This window comes from Sapajus apella, unplaced genomic scaffold, assembly GCF_009761245.1.
Source record: "Sapajus apella isolate SASKATOON/1434 unplaced genomic scaffold, GSC_monkey_1.0 scaffold15, whole genome shotgun sequence".
NCBI lineage: Eukaryota > Metazoa > Chordata > Mammalia > Primates > Cebidae > Sapajus > Sapajus apella.
This window is the reverse complement of record NW_022436955.1, coordinates 16,141,397-16,157,708: the sequence shown is the minus strand read 5'-3', so window position 1 is coordinate 16,157,708 and position 16,312 is coordinate 16,141,397. Positions and strand designations below refer to the sequence as shown.

General features: G+C 38.1%; 1 protein-coding gene across 1 annotated transcript in view; it reads right to left on the bottom strand.

The window, feature by feature from the left end:
- AP1G1 (adaptor related protein complex 1 subunit gamma 1) overlaps positions 1–16,312 on the bottom strand; it is an 86,067-nt gene that overhangs the window by 37,673 nt on the left and 32,082 nt on the right. The window contains exons 4-8 of the mRNA XM_032284799.1: positions 10,205–10,446; positions 6,977–7,118; positions 5,237–5,333; positions 3,697–3,773; positions 1,839–1,847 (exon numbers count right to left, since the gene is read on the bottom strand). Of these exons, the coding sequence (XP_032140690.1) occupies positions 1,839–1,847; positions 3,697–3,773; positions 5,237–5,333; positions 6,977–7,118; positions 10,205–10,446 (567 nt within the window). The remainder of the gene's footprint in view (positions 1–1,838; positions 1,848–3,696; positions 3,774–5,236; positions 5,334–6,976; positions 7,119–10,204; positions 10,447–16,312) is intronic.

Below are 16,312 nucleotides of genomic sequence, written 5' to 3'. Positions count from 1 at the left end.
AAAAAAAAAAAAAAAGAAAAGAAAAAAAAAAAAAAACATAAGGCCCCAAATAGAGGAGAAAAAAACTATTCCCTTAAGATAGAAGAATTATACTGTTTTCCAACAGACAACAAGAAATACCAAAGCTGACAATGGTAATCAAATGGAAAAGACATATGAAAAAATTATCTTTCATCTTAAGAGATATGAAGGTCATGCACAATTTCCTCTTCCTATTCTTAACTCATATGATACCATTTTTTTTTTTAATTTCAGGACTTACTTATATATACAGCTTTGTGACCTGTTTTCTTATCTTTTCAATAAGACTATGCCTTCCTTAATAGTCAGAATTTCCTTCCTGTCCTACCTTTACTTTATCTATTATAGTCATAACACATAGTAAAGGCAATTGTATTGCCAAGCCGAAGATGTTTTAAATATTGGCACTCATTTCATTTCTGTTGATCAACTACTTCATATTAAAACAAAAAGCTCGCCACAATAGAAACCTTTTAGGTTTCCAACTAAAAACTCAATTTTTAGCTATCAAAAATTAAGTTAAAAAGTGTGCAAAGTGAACTGCATTGCATCCCTTTTGCAGGCAATTTTAGCTACAACTCTGCTGCAACTCAATTATTTTTCCTCACTGTATGTAGACTGTCCCTTACCTACTCCCCAAGCCAAAAAGGGGATCAAGATTGAAATAAAAAGCAAACTACATATCCAAGGCATGCACTCAAAGCATTCAAAACATTAAGGCCACTTCTAAATACAAGAAAACACAGTATGTATGAATTCAAGTAGCTAGCGATAACAGTTCAGAATTAAGTGACTTACACGTCACCTAAACAAAAATCTAATTCGGACAACTCCAAATCTAAGCCACAGATGTCTGTAAATTCATTAAATCTGTCAACTATGGACAAAGTTATAGTAGAGATAACATACCTTTTAAAACCACTTTAAAATCAATATTTTTGTAATAAAATGAAGACCAACTAGTCACCAAGCTTATCTTGCATACTTCCCAACAGTCTGCTTTTTTGTACTACATATAACCCTATTTATTTTTTATCTGGTTTATTTCTTGGAAAAGTCACTTTTTCATTGGCTACTAAATTCAGAAATTGTTTTATTCACTGCCAAAAGGGCAGCACATCACATAAGATTACCCTGGGCCACAGAGCACAAATGTCTAAATGTTCAGCATACAATTCTTGGAACCCAGCTACATTTTTCAGACAAAAATGCAAGTTATTAAAACTGATGACAAGAAAAACAAAATAAGATGACATAGGGAAAGGCTGCAGCCATGAAAATCAGTTGGTGCCCACTACTCTACCTCAAAATCCTTTTAATATTCCAAAACATATATGTAATGTTAAGTATAGGTAAGGGAGAAATAAAAGCTCTAAGTCTGAACTGAAAGCTCAGCAGTATATACTGAGCTTTTTAAAGTATGAGGTTACCCACATACGGTTCTAAAATATCTGCTTCAAAAAGCAGCAGGATTTTGTGTCAAAGCTCCAGACCGATCTGGAACTGCCACCACCAAAGTCACTCTGGGAAACTGCTCAAAGTTTCTCAAGTAAAGATAAAGAAAAGACAGAGAAGAAGCTTACAATTCAGGAAAGGCTGCAACTGAAATCCAAGGCTGACTTTGGAGTCAGGAGTTTAAGTGACAAAACAAAAACTAGACTAGGAAGTTAGCCAAAAATGCTAGAACAAATAACTCACAGTATTAAGCACAGCTTCAGCATTAGTATATTTCAAAAGCCACATTTGTGGATGGATACACAAAAGCTACTAGGGACCTAATGCCAGCATGCACCATCTAAAAGAGGGTTAATTCTTACCTTTTCATTCTAACATACAGCAGGATTCCAAACAGACAACAGGAACAAAACATACAAAGCAAGCATTAGGGACAGATACGGGTCTCATACTATATTACAATAATTTAATCAAGACATGAACATCTAAGGGAAAAAAAGCCAAAAAAGAACTGCTGTTAGACACTTACTAGATCTAAAGTACAAAGTGAGTCCTATTTATGGAATGATGAGCATCCTATAAAAGCAGTTCAATGCATATAACTACCCAAAGAACAGTTTTTCTCTGAGTCCTCCTTACTATTGCCTTCTAAAATTAAGTAGGGAAATAGAAATGTCCACTTTAAAATACTAGTTTAAAAAAAAAAAAAGAAGAGAAAGAAGGGGGTACTTAAGAGAACTAGGACTTCCAACACAGAAGTCAATGGCCTAAAATGAACAATAGGTCAAAAGTAATAAAAAAAATTTTTTTTTACAGTTTTAACCTTAAAAAAAAAAAAAAAGGCCGGGCGCGGTGGCTCAAGCCTATAATCCCAGCACTTTGGGAGGCCGAGGCGGGTAGATCACGAGGTCAAGAGATCGAGACCATCCTGGTCAACATGGTGAAACCCCGTCTCTACTAAAAATAGAACAATTAGCTGGGCATAGTGGCACACGCCTGTAGTCCCAGCTACTCGGGAGACTGAGGCAGGACAATCGCTTGAACCCGGGAGGTGGAGGCTGCAGTGAGCTGAGTTCATGCCACTGCACTCCAGCCTGGGGACACAGCAAGACTCCATCTGAAAAGTAAAGAGAAAAGAGAAAAGAGGGAGAGAAAAGAGGGAGAGGAAGGGAGGAGGGAGGAGGGAGAGGAGAGAAGAGAAGAAGAGAAGAGAAGAAATTATTGTATTTAAAAACAAAAACAAAAAACAGGCTGGGAGTGGTGACTCAGGCCTGTAATCACAGCACTATGGGAGGCCGAGGTGGGGGCATCATCTGAGGTCAGGAGTTCAAGAGCGGCCTGGACAACACGGTGAAACCCCATCTCTCCTAAAAATACAAAATTAGTCAGGCATGGCGGCACACACCTGTAATCCCAGCTACACAGGAGGCTGAGGCAGGAGGATCGCTTGAATCCAGGAGGCAGAGGTTGCAGTGTGCCGAGATCAAGATTGTGCCATTGCACTCCAGCCTGGGCAAAAAAAGCAAAACCTCCTCTAAAAAAAAAAAAAAAAAAAAAAAAAAAAGGCCGGGTGCAGTGGCTCATGCCTGCAATCTCAGCACTTTGGGAGGCTAAGGTGGGTGGATCACAAGTTCAAGAGATCAAGATCATCCTGGTCAACATGGTGAAACCCTATTTCTATTTAAAAAAAAAAAAAAAAAAAAATTAGCTGGGCATGGTGATGTGCATCTCTAGTTGCAGCTACTCAGAAGGCTGTGGCAGGAGAATTGCTTGAACCTGGGAAGCAGAGGATGCAGTGAACCATGATCACACCATTGCACTCCAGCCTGGCAACAGAGCAAGACTCCATCTCAAAAAAAAAAAAGGAAAGGAACAAAAAAGAAGAAAAAACACACACATACACAATTCCTATTTCTAATTTGACCTCAGATTATGTTTCCTGACTTAAATGTGAAAACAGCAGATAAAACACATGAGATTGGTGGTCTGCCAATAATAAGAAAAGACTTCTATTATGAAAGGGAAACCACTATACTAGTGCCAGTTCTTACTTATATGCCTAAATCTGGCTTCCAGCCCAAACTCACAGCAGGGCTGGTTAAATCCCTTATTCAGATCCATAGCTTGCTTTAAAAAAAAAAAAAAGTAGGAAAATCATGTACTTTTCAGGAAAATCATGTTTCAATCAAGAAAGGCTTAGGCATACAGAATGGCACCTACCTTTCTGAAATGTGCAAGCATGTCTGGACTTCGCTCACACATTTCTGTGAGGAGGACTACAGATGTATGAAGGACACCTGAAAGAAAAGATCAAAGGAAAACTAAAAATGAGGCTATTATTCAATTTTATAGAATAGGGCTTTGAGTTCCTGAAGGTCATTTCCAAAATGATAGTTGCTACTTTTACTTTTTAATCCCCCAAAGAATCTAAGCATTGAAGTGAATACAAAGGAGGAACTTAATAGATGCCTGATGACTTAATACTGGCCAAGTCAGTAAAATTAGAATGTTTTCAACAATTACGTGACCAAAATAATTATTCAAAAGTGACAGGCAATACGTGTGTCTCTCCATCTGAGAATATCCACAAAAACATACTCACAATGTAAGCTGGGTATCATCTGTTCTATACTTAATCAATAGGCTATTATCTGCATTCTAACAGATAATTCAAGAGGCAAAAATCTTAATAAGATTTTAGATTTCCAGATAAAACGTACCAAAACCCTGGGATAACTGTGGATGACCAAGTAAATTTACTTGCTCCAGAGTCAGTAAAAACAATCTCACAACGCTTTCCACTAATAAATAAGTGCTCTAAATAATTCAGTTGTTCAACAAGTATATTTTGAGCATTCTGGGCACAGCACTGAATTCATAAAATTAAATATACCAAACAATTTTTTCTCTTAGCATTTAAACCACATGAGTTTTCTTTATTCAGAACTTATTTAACTGACTTCAAATAAGAATAAAACGTTTGGGAAAAAAACAGCCACATTCCATTTAATTCCTCTGTTTTATATAAAGATTTTGAGTACCTAATACAAGCTTCTGTCAGAAATAATAGAAGAGAATTTTCACTTTTTTTTTTTCCTGAGTTAGGCAGGGTCTGGCTCCATGTAGCCCAGCCTAGAGTACAGTTGTGTAATCTTGGCTCATTACAACCTCTGCCTCCCAGGCTCAAGTAATCCTCCCACTTCAGCCTCCCGAGTAGCTGGGACAACAGGCATGTGCTGCCACACCCAGCTTATTTTCTGTATTTTTTGCAGAGATGGGGTCTCATTTTGTTGCCCAGGCTGGTCCTGAGCTCAAGTGATCTGCCCACCTCAGCCTCCCAATGTGCTGGGATTACAGGCACGAGCTACCACACCTGGCCACACAAATCTTATACTCCTACCACATGATAATGAAGAAAATTTTTTCTTTTACTGTAAAATAGCCAAAAAATCAAAGGATTTTTCACACAAAAATTATGGGTAGGCTTTGTCTATTACACTAAATATTAACTTAATATTTTTAATATACTAAAAGAAGACCGAAGATGAAAGATAAGTTTACTATGAAGGAATCAATCTCTAATATAAAATGAGGATATGTAAGTAGAAAGATTTGGCAGACCAGACCTTTCTGGAATCGTGTCTCAGGCACAGTAGAAAGGTGACTCCACTGTACTGAGACATGGGACTAACATACCCTTAAGCCTTTTCTCTTTCCCTTTCTCCCTCAATACTTCATGAATGTATCCAAATTACATTACCATGGTTCTTCTCATTCAATAAATTTTTTGTTGCTGGTAAAAACATCTCCATAAGTTCAGGAACTTTCCTGATGACATGAACAGCACATAGTGCTGCCTATAAAAAAAAAAAATGAAAGAACAAAAGGTTTATTTCAATTATGCCAGGGCAACCAATCTTATAAAAAACCACCAACACAAAAATCTCACCAACTAGTTCATCTACTAGAAAAATAAAGAAGGAAGAGGTTAAATATTAGATTTATGGCTAGACACAGTGGTGGCCCACTCCTATAATCCCAGCACTTTGGGAGGCCAAGGCAGAAGAATCACTTGAGCCCGGGAGTTTGAGACCAGCCTGGGCAACACAGCGAGAACCTGTCTCTATTCAAAAAAATTAAGAGGAGAGAAATTATTTATTAACTGGTTGGAAATTTCCAGTTTATACTATTACATTAAAGAGATTTTCCATTTCACCTGTCCCTTTCTTCATATACTGCTAGACAAGTAGGCAAAAACTTTCTACATTAGACTATGTATGGTTAATATAAACTTACTAAACCAGTTAAACATAATTTATGCGGAGGTTTGAAGAGGTAAAAATGATAAGGACCTCCATCTGTGATAGTCATACCTCTGAATAAGATGACTAACAGGCTATAAAGATATCACACAACAAAAAGATATTTACTATAAATGCTATAAACCTGCTGTTATGTTTAATAGTATCTATGTGGCCCCCAAATTATTCTGTTGACATCAAGAAAATAATTTGAAAAATACTTAGTTTCTACTAAAGAAAGGATGGCCTTACTAGCTGATTCACTGGAAAATAAAGTACACTTTAACACTGATTTTGGATATCCCCCAAAGTAACTATCACTACTATGTGTTTTAGTCAAATACGATAAAAGTTTACATATATTAACAAAAGAAAGTATTTCTGCTAATTATATTTATGTTACATTTGCGAGGAAAAAAATCTTTTTTTCCTAACCTGCAGGAATGTTTTAATATGATAATGAGCTTTCTAAACAAGAGTACCTCACATATTCTTTAAGAAAAAGGACCAGCTTACAAATTAAGAAAATAATTTAATTTTGTTTGCAGCCATCATTAACAGCGTATCATCCCAGAAAATGGCTTGGCCCTTTCAATGCCTCTTTCTTACACCACTAATAGAGAGGCACAGTGAATGCCAAATAGACCACAGTTTATGTTCATTTCTTAAGTTCTAAATTCCATACACTTCGTTTTCAAAGGTTGTAGGGTTCAAGCAATTTTTAAAAACTCAATAAAATGTTTATATCAACAAATAAAATCAGATAGAAGAAGAATTCTATTACTAATCCATTCAGAAAGTGGGTTCTACATCATTCCCTAATAATTATCTAGGTCCCAATGGAACTGCCCTTCCAGAGATACAAAGGCATTAATACAAAGATACAGGCACTAATTATTAGAACAAAAGTAAATTCATAACGCAGTTCATAGTCACTTTGTTGTAATACTGTTGAGAATCAGGTAATTTAAGAAGTAATTTGGTATGCCACCTAGGATATATCCAGTAACATTTGTTTATAAATCATTTCCTTAAAAAAAGAGGAATTAAGGTTACTATATAATGATGTAAAATATATTTACTACACAGAGAAAAAGACTTTACATTTTCATGAAATCTTTCAAAAATGAGTAATCAGCCTTCTCATCTCCATAATACCCCCCTAATCCAAACAAACATCTGGTTTCATTAAAAGTTACCTTTTTTCTTAAATAAGAGTTGGAGGTTTTCAGGAGTTTCTCTACCTCTCCTGCAAGATCTCTGCACATCTCTGAGGAGCCCATGCAGCCGAGGGTACAAAGTGCTAGCCCTTGTACGAATTGCGTACTATGATTCAGATCACTGCAAAAGAAAAGAATAAGGTAGGAACAAGCATGCTCTGCCTGGTGCTCCCCAAGAAGCAGCTTCACAATTTCAAATCAGTTCAGAATGACTCAAGATTTCTCCAGTAAGAAAAACAATTAAGAGAATTATTTGTTGTAGAAAATGTTTATCCCAACTTTATTACAAATTATCAGTACAGTAAACAGACTAAGAGTCCCTCCTATAGGCTTATAAGCCAATGTTTCCAGGTACCAAAGCAGTAGAAGTTGAACATGTTATCTACTGGATGTTAAAGACACACACTTTAGAAAACTCAGCAAGCTTGGCTGGGCACAGCAGCTCACACCTATAATTCCAGCACTTTGGGAGGCTGAGGCAGGTGGGTCACCTGAGGCCAAGAGTTTGGGACCAGCCTGGCCAACATGGTGGAACCTCCTGTCCACTAAAAATATAAAAATAGGCCAAGCATGGTGACAGGTGCCTGTAATCCCAGCTCTTCAGGAAGCTGAGGCAGAAGGACGGCTAGATCTCAGGGGGCAGAGGTTGAAATAAGCTGAGATCGCACCACTGCATTCCAGCCTGGGCAACAGAGCAAAAACTCCATTTCAAAAAAGAAAAAAAAGAAAGGTAAGAAAGAAAATTCAGCAAACAGTTAACAGTAAACAGGTGGTAAAGATAAAATATGAAGCAAAACTGTGTTTTTAAAAGAGCATTGTTTGCAAATTAAAACCACACTGAGATACCATCTCATGCCAGTTAGAATGGTGATCATTAAAAAGTCGGAAGACAACAGATGCTGGAGAGGATGTGGAGAAACAGGAACACTTTTACACTGTGGGTGGGAGTGTAAATTAGTTCAACCATTGTGAGAGACAGGGTAGCAATTCCTCAAAGATCTAAAACTAGAAATACCATTTGTCCCAGTAATCCCATTACTGGGAATTACTGGGTATATAGCCAAAGATTATACATCGTTCTTTTATAAAGACACATGCACATGTATGTTTACTGCAGCACTATTCACAATAGCAAAGACTTGGAACCAATGCAAATGCCCATCAATGATAGACTGGATAAAGAAAATGTGGCACACATACACCATGGAATACTATATAGCCATAAAAACAGATGAGTTCATGTCTTTTGCAGGAACATGAATAAAGCTGGAAACCATCATTCTCAGCAAAGTAACACAAGAACAGAAAACCAAACACAACATGTTCTCACTCATAAGTGGGAACTGAACAATGAGTGAGAACACATGGACACAGGGAGGGGAACATCACGAACCAGGGACTTTTGGGGGTGGGGGGGTGGTTAGAGGAGGGATAGCATCAGGAGAAATACCTACTATAGATGATGGGGTGATGTATGACCTATGTAACAAACCTGCATGTTCTGCACATGCACCTCAGAGCTTCAAGTACAATTAAAAAAAAAAAAAAAAAAAAAAAAGAGCACTGTATTGCCAGGCACGGTGGCTCACACCTGTAATCTCAGCACTTTGGGAGGCCGAGGTGGGAAGATCACCTGAGGTCAGGAGTTTGAGATCAGTCTAGTCAACATGGTAAAACCCCTCTCTACTAAAAATACAAAAAAATTAGCCGGGCGTGGTGGCAGGCACCTATAATCCCAGCTACTCAGGAAGCTGAGGCAATTGCTTGAACCGAGATCATACCACTGCACTCCAGCCTGGGTGACAGAGCAAGACTCTGCCTCAAAAAAAATAAAAAAAAAAAATTCTCCCAAAAATAAGTTTGCAGATTCACTGTATTTAAATACTACATTTTATAATTACAACCAAATAATAATTGTCATTTTGGAATTTTCTACTACCCATTGGAAAATTTTAAAGTAAAATTTCATTTACCACAGAAAAGTACAACTTTTAAATGTCAACAAATTTGATCACCTCTATCTCTCTGCTTATACTTTCTCTTAAATACAGAAATACTGCAAATATCCATCACTACTCATTATTAGACCATAAATTAAAAAAAAAAAACTGTGAATAAAAAACAAAGCTAAAAAGGAGATTAAACTCATAGACAAATCAAAACCACACTAAAACAAACCAAAAAGCACGTTAACCCTTTCAAAGCCATCGGAACTTCCATAGCTTTCTAACAGAAAATTCCTAAGAGGGATGCTGGAAAAAACTGCTAATTCCCTGCTTAGGTCCTCTCATTTCCTTATACAGCAATTGTTCCTCAGTCTGTAATCAAGTTTAACAAACATAAATGAACTACTGCATTAGTAAAGCAGCCATAAAAGAAAGACTACCCATAAACATTCATGTAGCTAAGTATAATCCTATGCAACTGAATTCTCAGACGGATTAGACAGCCAATAAGCAAGACCTCTCATTTTATCTTTAAAATGGTATTTACTCAGAATATACACTGGCAATTTTTAAATAAATGTAAAGTTTCATTATTCATAGTATTCAAAGACCTGGAAATACAAAAATGCCCAGATTTTACCAATGCTTTTTCTTTTCTATGAAGGTCCAAATGTTTGTTTCATTGATAACTTGTATTCTTATGCATGAAGGTGTACAGCAGTATTTTCATTTAATAAAATTATCCCCTACACAAGTTTTAATCCTATGCTTAACCTCTTTACATATAAGCTACTGAACTAAGAACAATTCAAATATACTCTGGAAAATAAATATAAACTCAGTAAATAGAAGTTCTTGAGGTTATACTACAAAAAAAAAAAAGACTTGGAAGTACAAAGTAGGCTGGGCGCAGTAGCTCAAGCCTGTAATCCTAGTACTTTGGGAGGCCTAGGGGGTTGGATCATCTGAGGTTAGGAGATCGAGACCAGCCTGGCCAACATAGAGAAACCTCATCTCTACTAAAAATACAAAAATTAGCCAGCCAGGCATGATGGTGGTGGGTGCCTGTAATGCCAGCTACTCAGGAGGCTGAGGCAGGAGAATCACTTCAACCTGGGGGGGTGGGGGTTGCAGTGAACCAAGATTGCACTATTTCACTCCGGCCGGGGCAAAAGTGTGAGACTCCATCTCAAAAAATAAAAAAAATAAAAAAAACACAAAGTATTTAATAGTTGTTAGAAAAAAGGAAAGTAAGACTTACTTCTTGATACAGTTGGTCATGAGAAGATGAACATCTTGTCTTTCATCTAACAGCAGCATTGCCCCTAAATAGCCAATGCGTTTGTCTGTAAATTTTTGAGAGGCAATAAGCTTGAGGCACTCCAACTGCAAAAAAGAAAAAAAAAAAGAAATTAAAAACTTGCTACCACAATCTAGAAAAGCAATGTTTTTAACCCAGAGTCCCCAGCTGGCTAAAGTAATGTACAAACATGTTTCATCAAACTACCCAAATCTTTTTTTTTTTTTTTTTTTGAGACAGAGTTTCACTCTTGTTGCCCTGGCTATAGTGCAGTGGTATGATCTCAACTTACAGCAACCTCCGCCTCCCAGGTTCAAGCAGTCCTCCTGCCTCAGCATCCCGAAGAGCTGGGATTACAGGTGTTAGCCACTACGCCAGGCTAATTTTTGTATTTTTAGTAGAGACGAGGTTTCACCATGTTGGTCAAGCTGGTCTCAAACTCCTAACCTCAGGTGATCAGCCTGCCTCAGCCTTCCAAAGTGCTGGGATTACAGTCCTGGGTTCAAGCAGTTCTCCAGCCTCAGCCTCCCGTGTAACTGGGACTACAGGTGCCTGCCACTACACCTGGGTGATTTTTTTGGTATTTTTAGTACAGACGGGTTTCACCACGTTGGCCAGGCTGGTCACAAACTCCTGACCTCAGATGATCCTCCCGCCTGGGCCTCCCAAAGTGCTGGGATTACAGGTGTGACCCACCACACCCGGTCAAACTCCTAAATCTTTTTAGAAGGCAAAGATGTAAGACCTTTGGCTATCTTAATAGAAACCAAGTTCTAGAACAGATCATTTTATCAAGGCCCCATGATATTTGCCATTCAAATAATCTCTCAGTTTTACATTAGTTCTGCAGATTCATACAAACACAAACTAGTGAAATATTATAAGAAGAGATTAACAAACCAAATTCCTACTTTAATCCCCAGGTTACATTAAATGAGCATCTAATGTGTATCTAAGGTATGGTTTCATTTTGAGAATTAAAAAACTCAATAACTGGAAATACACCAACCTATACTAACCATCAGGAATGTATAATTAATTTAATAAGAGAGAGGCAATAACTAAGTTTAATATAATGTATAAAGTATGTGAACCAAATACATTTAGGGCTTGATCCAAGTACTAAGGGAGAGGGTGAATTTAGAAATCCAACACAGAAAAAACATACAAAAAAACAGAGGACAACTCAGTAGTAGAATTAAGCTAAAATAATTTGCATGATTTCTTCTTTACATCATTGTTAGAAATAGCTTCTTAGGGCTTAAGAGTTCATGTAAATTAGTCTGTCTATCTACTTGGCCTTTCCTGAATCACCTTCAAAATCATTTTGACATACTTTATCACTCCATCTTGACAAACATAGAAAAGGCCAAAACATTCCCTCTACAGCAGTTTTCAAAGGACGTACACAAGGCAGACTAACCAAGAAGAGTTTTCAAAACCATGATCCCTTTAGAATCATACACCCCAAGGAGACAGGCTCAAATGGAGACCTGTGTATACAGAAAGCTAAAATCACGTAAGACTACTTTCCATTATCAATTTATCTACTAAGCTCAAACGTGAAGTTTAGGAAAGTGAAACAGTTCCACAGTTATTTCGAGCTATCTAAAAATTGTTCTCTCAGGCTGGGTGTGGTGGCTCACGCCTGTAATCCCAGCACTTTGAGAGGCAAAGGAGCGTGGATCATAAGGCCAAAAGATCAAGACCACCCTGGCCAACATGATGAAACCCCATCTCTACTAAAAATACATAAATTAGCTTTGCATGGTGGCACACGCCTGTAGTCCCAGCTACTCAGGAGGATGAAGCAGGAAAATTACTTGAACCTGAGAGGCGGAGGTTGCAGTGTGCCAAGATCACACCACTGCACTCCAGCCTGGTGACAGAGTGAGTCTCTATCAAAAAAAAAAAAAAAAAATGCTCTTTTAATGTACCTTCATTAAAAACTTCTAAAGTTGGCTGAATGACTATACTATCTATCACAAGCATTTCAAAGAAGTCTCCAAGGGAAAATAACCAGGATCAAAAAGGAAAACATAAATGCCTTGTGAAATTGAAAAGATTATGTAAGTAACAAACCTTCCCTTTAAATTTAAAAAGCAATTTCTGAAACAGAAGCTGATGAAAGTCATCTCTACAATGTGAATGAGAAAATCAAAAACTAAAATATCATCAAAGTCTTTTTTTAAAACTGGCTTTTCAATCTTCCCATTCGTGTGTGTGTGTGTGTGTGTGTGTGTGTGTGTGTGTGTGTGTCTCGGAGTCTCGCTCTGTCACCCAGGATGGAGTGCAGTGGTGCAATCTCAGCTCACTGCAACCTCCAACTCAGTAATTCAAGCAATTCTCTTGCCTCAGTATCCCGACTATCTAGGATTATAGGTATGCACTACCCATGCCCAGCTAATTTTTGTACTTTTTTTTTTTTTTTTTAATAGAGATGGGGTTTCACCATATTGGCCAGACTGGTCTTGAACTCCTGAGCTCGTGATCCGCCCGCCTCAGCCTCCGAAAGTGCTGGGATTACAGGCATAAGCCACCGCACCTGGCAATTTTTATATTTTTAGTAGACACAGGGGTTTTAGTAGACACAGGGTTTCCCCCATGTTTGCCAGGATAATCTTGATCTCCTGACCTTGTGATCCACCCACCTCGGCCTCCCAAAGTGCTGGGATTACAAGCATGAGCCACCGCGCCAGGCCTGATCCTCTTAATGAAAAATAAAAAAAATTGGAGCTATATGATGGTATGATGTGAACAATCACCTTAATGAAAAGATGCAATTAAAATTTTGTAAACATTAACAGGTCTGCAACCGACTGGGCAGATCTTTTTAAAAGTTACCTTTACTTTATTAGAGACAGGTCTTGCTCTATCATCCAAGATAGAGAGTGGTGGCATGATCACAGTTCACTCTAACCTCTAACTCTTGGGCTCAGGACATCCTCCCACCTCAGCCTACCAAGCAACTACAACTATTAGGCTAATTTTTTACTTTACCTTTTTTTTTTTTTTGAGCCGGAGTCTTGCTCTGTTGCCCAGGCTGGAGTGCAGTGGCACAATCCCAATGCACTGCAACATCCGCCTCCCTGGTTCAAGCGATTCTCCTGTCTCTGCCTCCCAAATAGCTGGGACTATAGGCACCCAGCGCCACACCTGGCTAATCTTCTGCATTTTAGTAGAGACGGGGTTTCACTGTGTAAAACTCCTGAGCTCAGGCGATCCATCCTCCTCTGCCTCCTAAAGTGCTGTGATTACAGGTGTGAGCCACTGCATCTGGCCCTAATTTTTTCCTTTTTGTAAAAATGAGGTCTCGCTATGTTGCCCAGGCTGGTCTTGAAATCCTGGCCTCAAATAATGCTTCTACCTTGACTTCCCAAAGTGCTGGGATTATAGGCATGAGCCATCATACCCAACCTACTTCTTTTTGATATTCAGAAATAACTGTCTGGTTTATACATACACACATAACAATCATTATTTTTTAAAAGCAAGCTTGTTATAACTGCTCTACCACTATGTAGGGCTGGCAACACAAAACCTATATAGACCAGTCTGTTTTTTCATTATTCTGGCAGAAAACAAAAAAGAAAAACCTGACCCTTCTAGTGAATCCTATTTTTTCTTTTGAGAAAATTATTAAATATTCCACTCAAGATACATAAATATCACTTAACAGTCAACTCACCCATCAGGCAGCTTTATTAAATCTTAACATTTTACCCTAAAGTTTTAATATTACAAATTGAACTGAAGCCCTCTGTGTACTGAGCCCCAATCTCATTTCTCCATCCCATAAGTAATCAAAACTCCAAACTGCAGTTCATGACTACCACGCCACATATTCTTACTACACATGGAGAGACAGGTGGTTTTAAATGTTTTCAACTTTAAATAAATATTATACTGTATTCCTGCTCTTTTCACTCAACGGCTTTGAGTATTACTCACATCAAGACAAGAAGCTCTAATTCAGTCATAACTCTCTGCTACATAGTATACCACTTTTGAATATAAACTTACTGATTCTTTTTGAGGACCAACAGAATGTTTGCAATGATTTACTATTAGAAACACTGCTGAAATGAATACTCTTATACATGTCTTTGTATACTGGATAATTTGTCTTGGTTATAGGCCTAAGGAGGCTTGATCAGATTCAGATTTTTCAGGTTTTGCCTTGTGATCTGATTTTGCAAATATGCACCACTTAGAGCCAGTGGTATGAACTTTCGTCAGAAGGCATATAATTATTCATGGTAGGCTGCACATGGTGGTTCATGCCTATAATGCCAGCACTTTGGGAGGCAAAGGCAGGTGATCAAGGTCAGGAGTTCAAGACCAGTCTGGCCAACAAGGTGAAACCCCGTTTCTACTAAAAATATAGAAAATTAGCTGGTGGCGGGCACCTGTAATAACAGCTTCTTGGGAGGCTGAGGCAGGAGAATTGCTTGAACCCGGGAAGCTGAGGTTGCAGTGAGGCGAGATGAGATCACATCACTGCACTCCAGCCTGGCAACAAAAGCAAAACTCCATCTCAAAAAAAAAAAAAAAAAAAAACTTTTCTGGTATTTGTCTCTGTTTTGTGACATGAGCAGCACTGATGATCACAGGTTGCAAAATGGTCATATTCTTTTATTGCGGGGGAAAGAGTTTCTACCTAAAGCCTAGGACAGTCACCCACGTATTACTGTAGAGCTTTTGTTTACAGCTTTAACAAGAGTGCTATTATCATCACTTCTTTTCAATACTGTACTACCTGTACAGTGTAATAAGGAAATAAGAAAATGTATAAGGATGTCAAAGGAAAAAAGAGAACTGTCATTGTGTGCAGACAAAAGTAGCATTGACTATGTGGAAACAATGACATCTACAGAGACTCTTAGAACCAAGTTCAATAATGTGGCAAAGTAGGTAAATATAAATTATATTGCTAAAGATCTACAACATAATTATTTAAAATTTTGAAGAATACTATTTGCAACAGAAACAAGAGCTCTAAATAACCTACAAACACATTTCTCCAAAGATGCATAAGACTTAAAAATCCTGTGTTTTGGGGGACATTTTTTTTTAATTTTTAAAAAAAAGGGGCTCCATGTTTGGATCCCCTTCCACCCTCATGGAAGGTCTTTCTCTCTCCTAGATTTCCCCTCTGGAGTCCCCTTCCACGCTCTTCGTGGAAGTTTTCTCTCTTTTCCTTTTTTTCTCTTTACCTAAATAAATAACTTTTCTGCAACAAAAACAACAAAAAATGTTTAAAAAGATGTATAAGACTTTATGGGGAACATCACAAAATTTAGAGAAGCTAAAGAAGTGCAGTGCTATTCTACACAGATGGAAGGGAAGAATATCCTACACGAATAATTAGGTACAGCAAGCAAGACTGGAACTGGGGAAAAACAGAATCAGGCCCAGCCTGGAAGCAGCCTACTACTGACATGGAAATGTGGATTTCCATTCTACAAATCTAACGATTCTTCTAAGAGAAGCTAGAGATCCAGATTTCTATGGAAATTCTTTTTTTTATATAATAGCAGAAATAATTTTAAATACTATACAGGACAAACGAAACACATCTGTGTAAGAATATGGTCCCAAGCCAACAGTTTTCTACTCCTGCAATCTACCCACTTCTTTAGCTACTTGACTAATATTTCTGGAATGTCCTTAACCCACACACACAAAGGTTACACATACCATAGGAAATCTATCATCACCTGTGCTATAAAAATGCTGAGGATACTGTCTCTTAAATTATTAAGAAACTCCTGGGCCGGGCGCGGTGGCTCAAGCCTGTAATCCCAGCACTTTGGGAGGCCGAGGCGGATGGATCACGAGGTCAAGAGATCGAGACCATCCTGGTCAACATGGTGAAACCCCGTCTCTACTAAAAATACAAAAAATTAGCTGGGCATGGTGGTGCGTGCCTGTAATCCCAGCTACTCAGGAGGCTGAGGCAGGAGAATTGCCTGAACCCAGGAGGCGGAGGTTGCGGTGAGCCGAGATCGCGCCATTGCACTCCAGCCTGGGTAACATGAGTGAAACTCCGTCTCAAAAAAAAAAAAA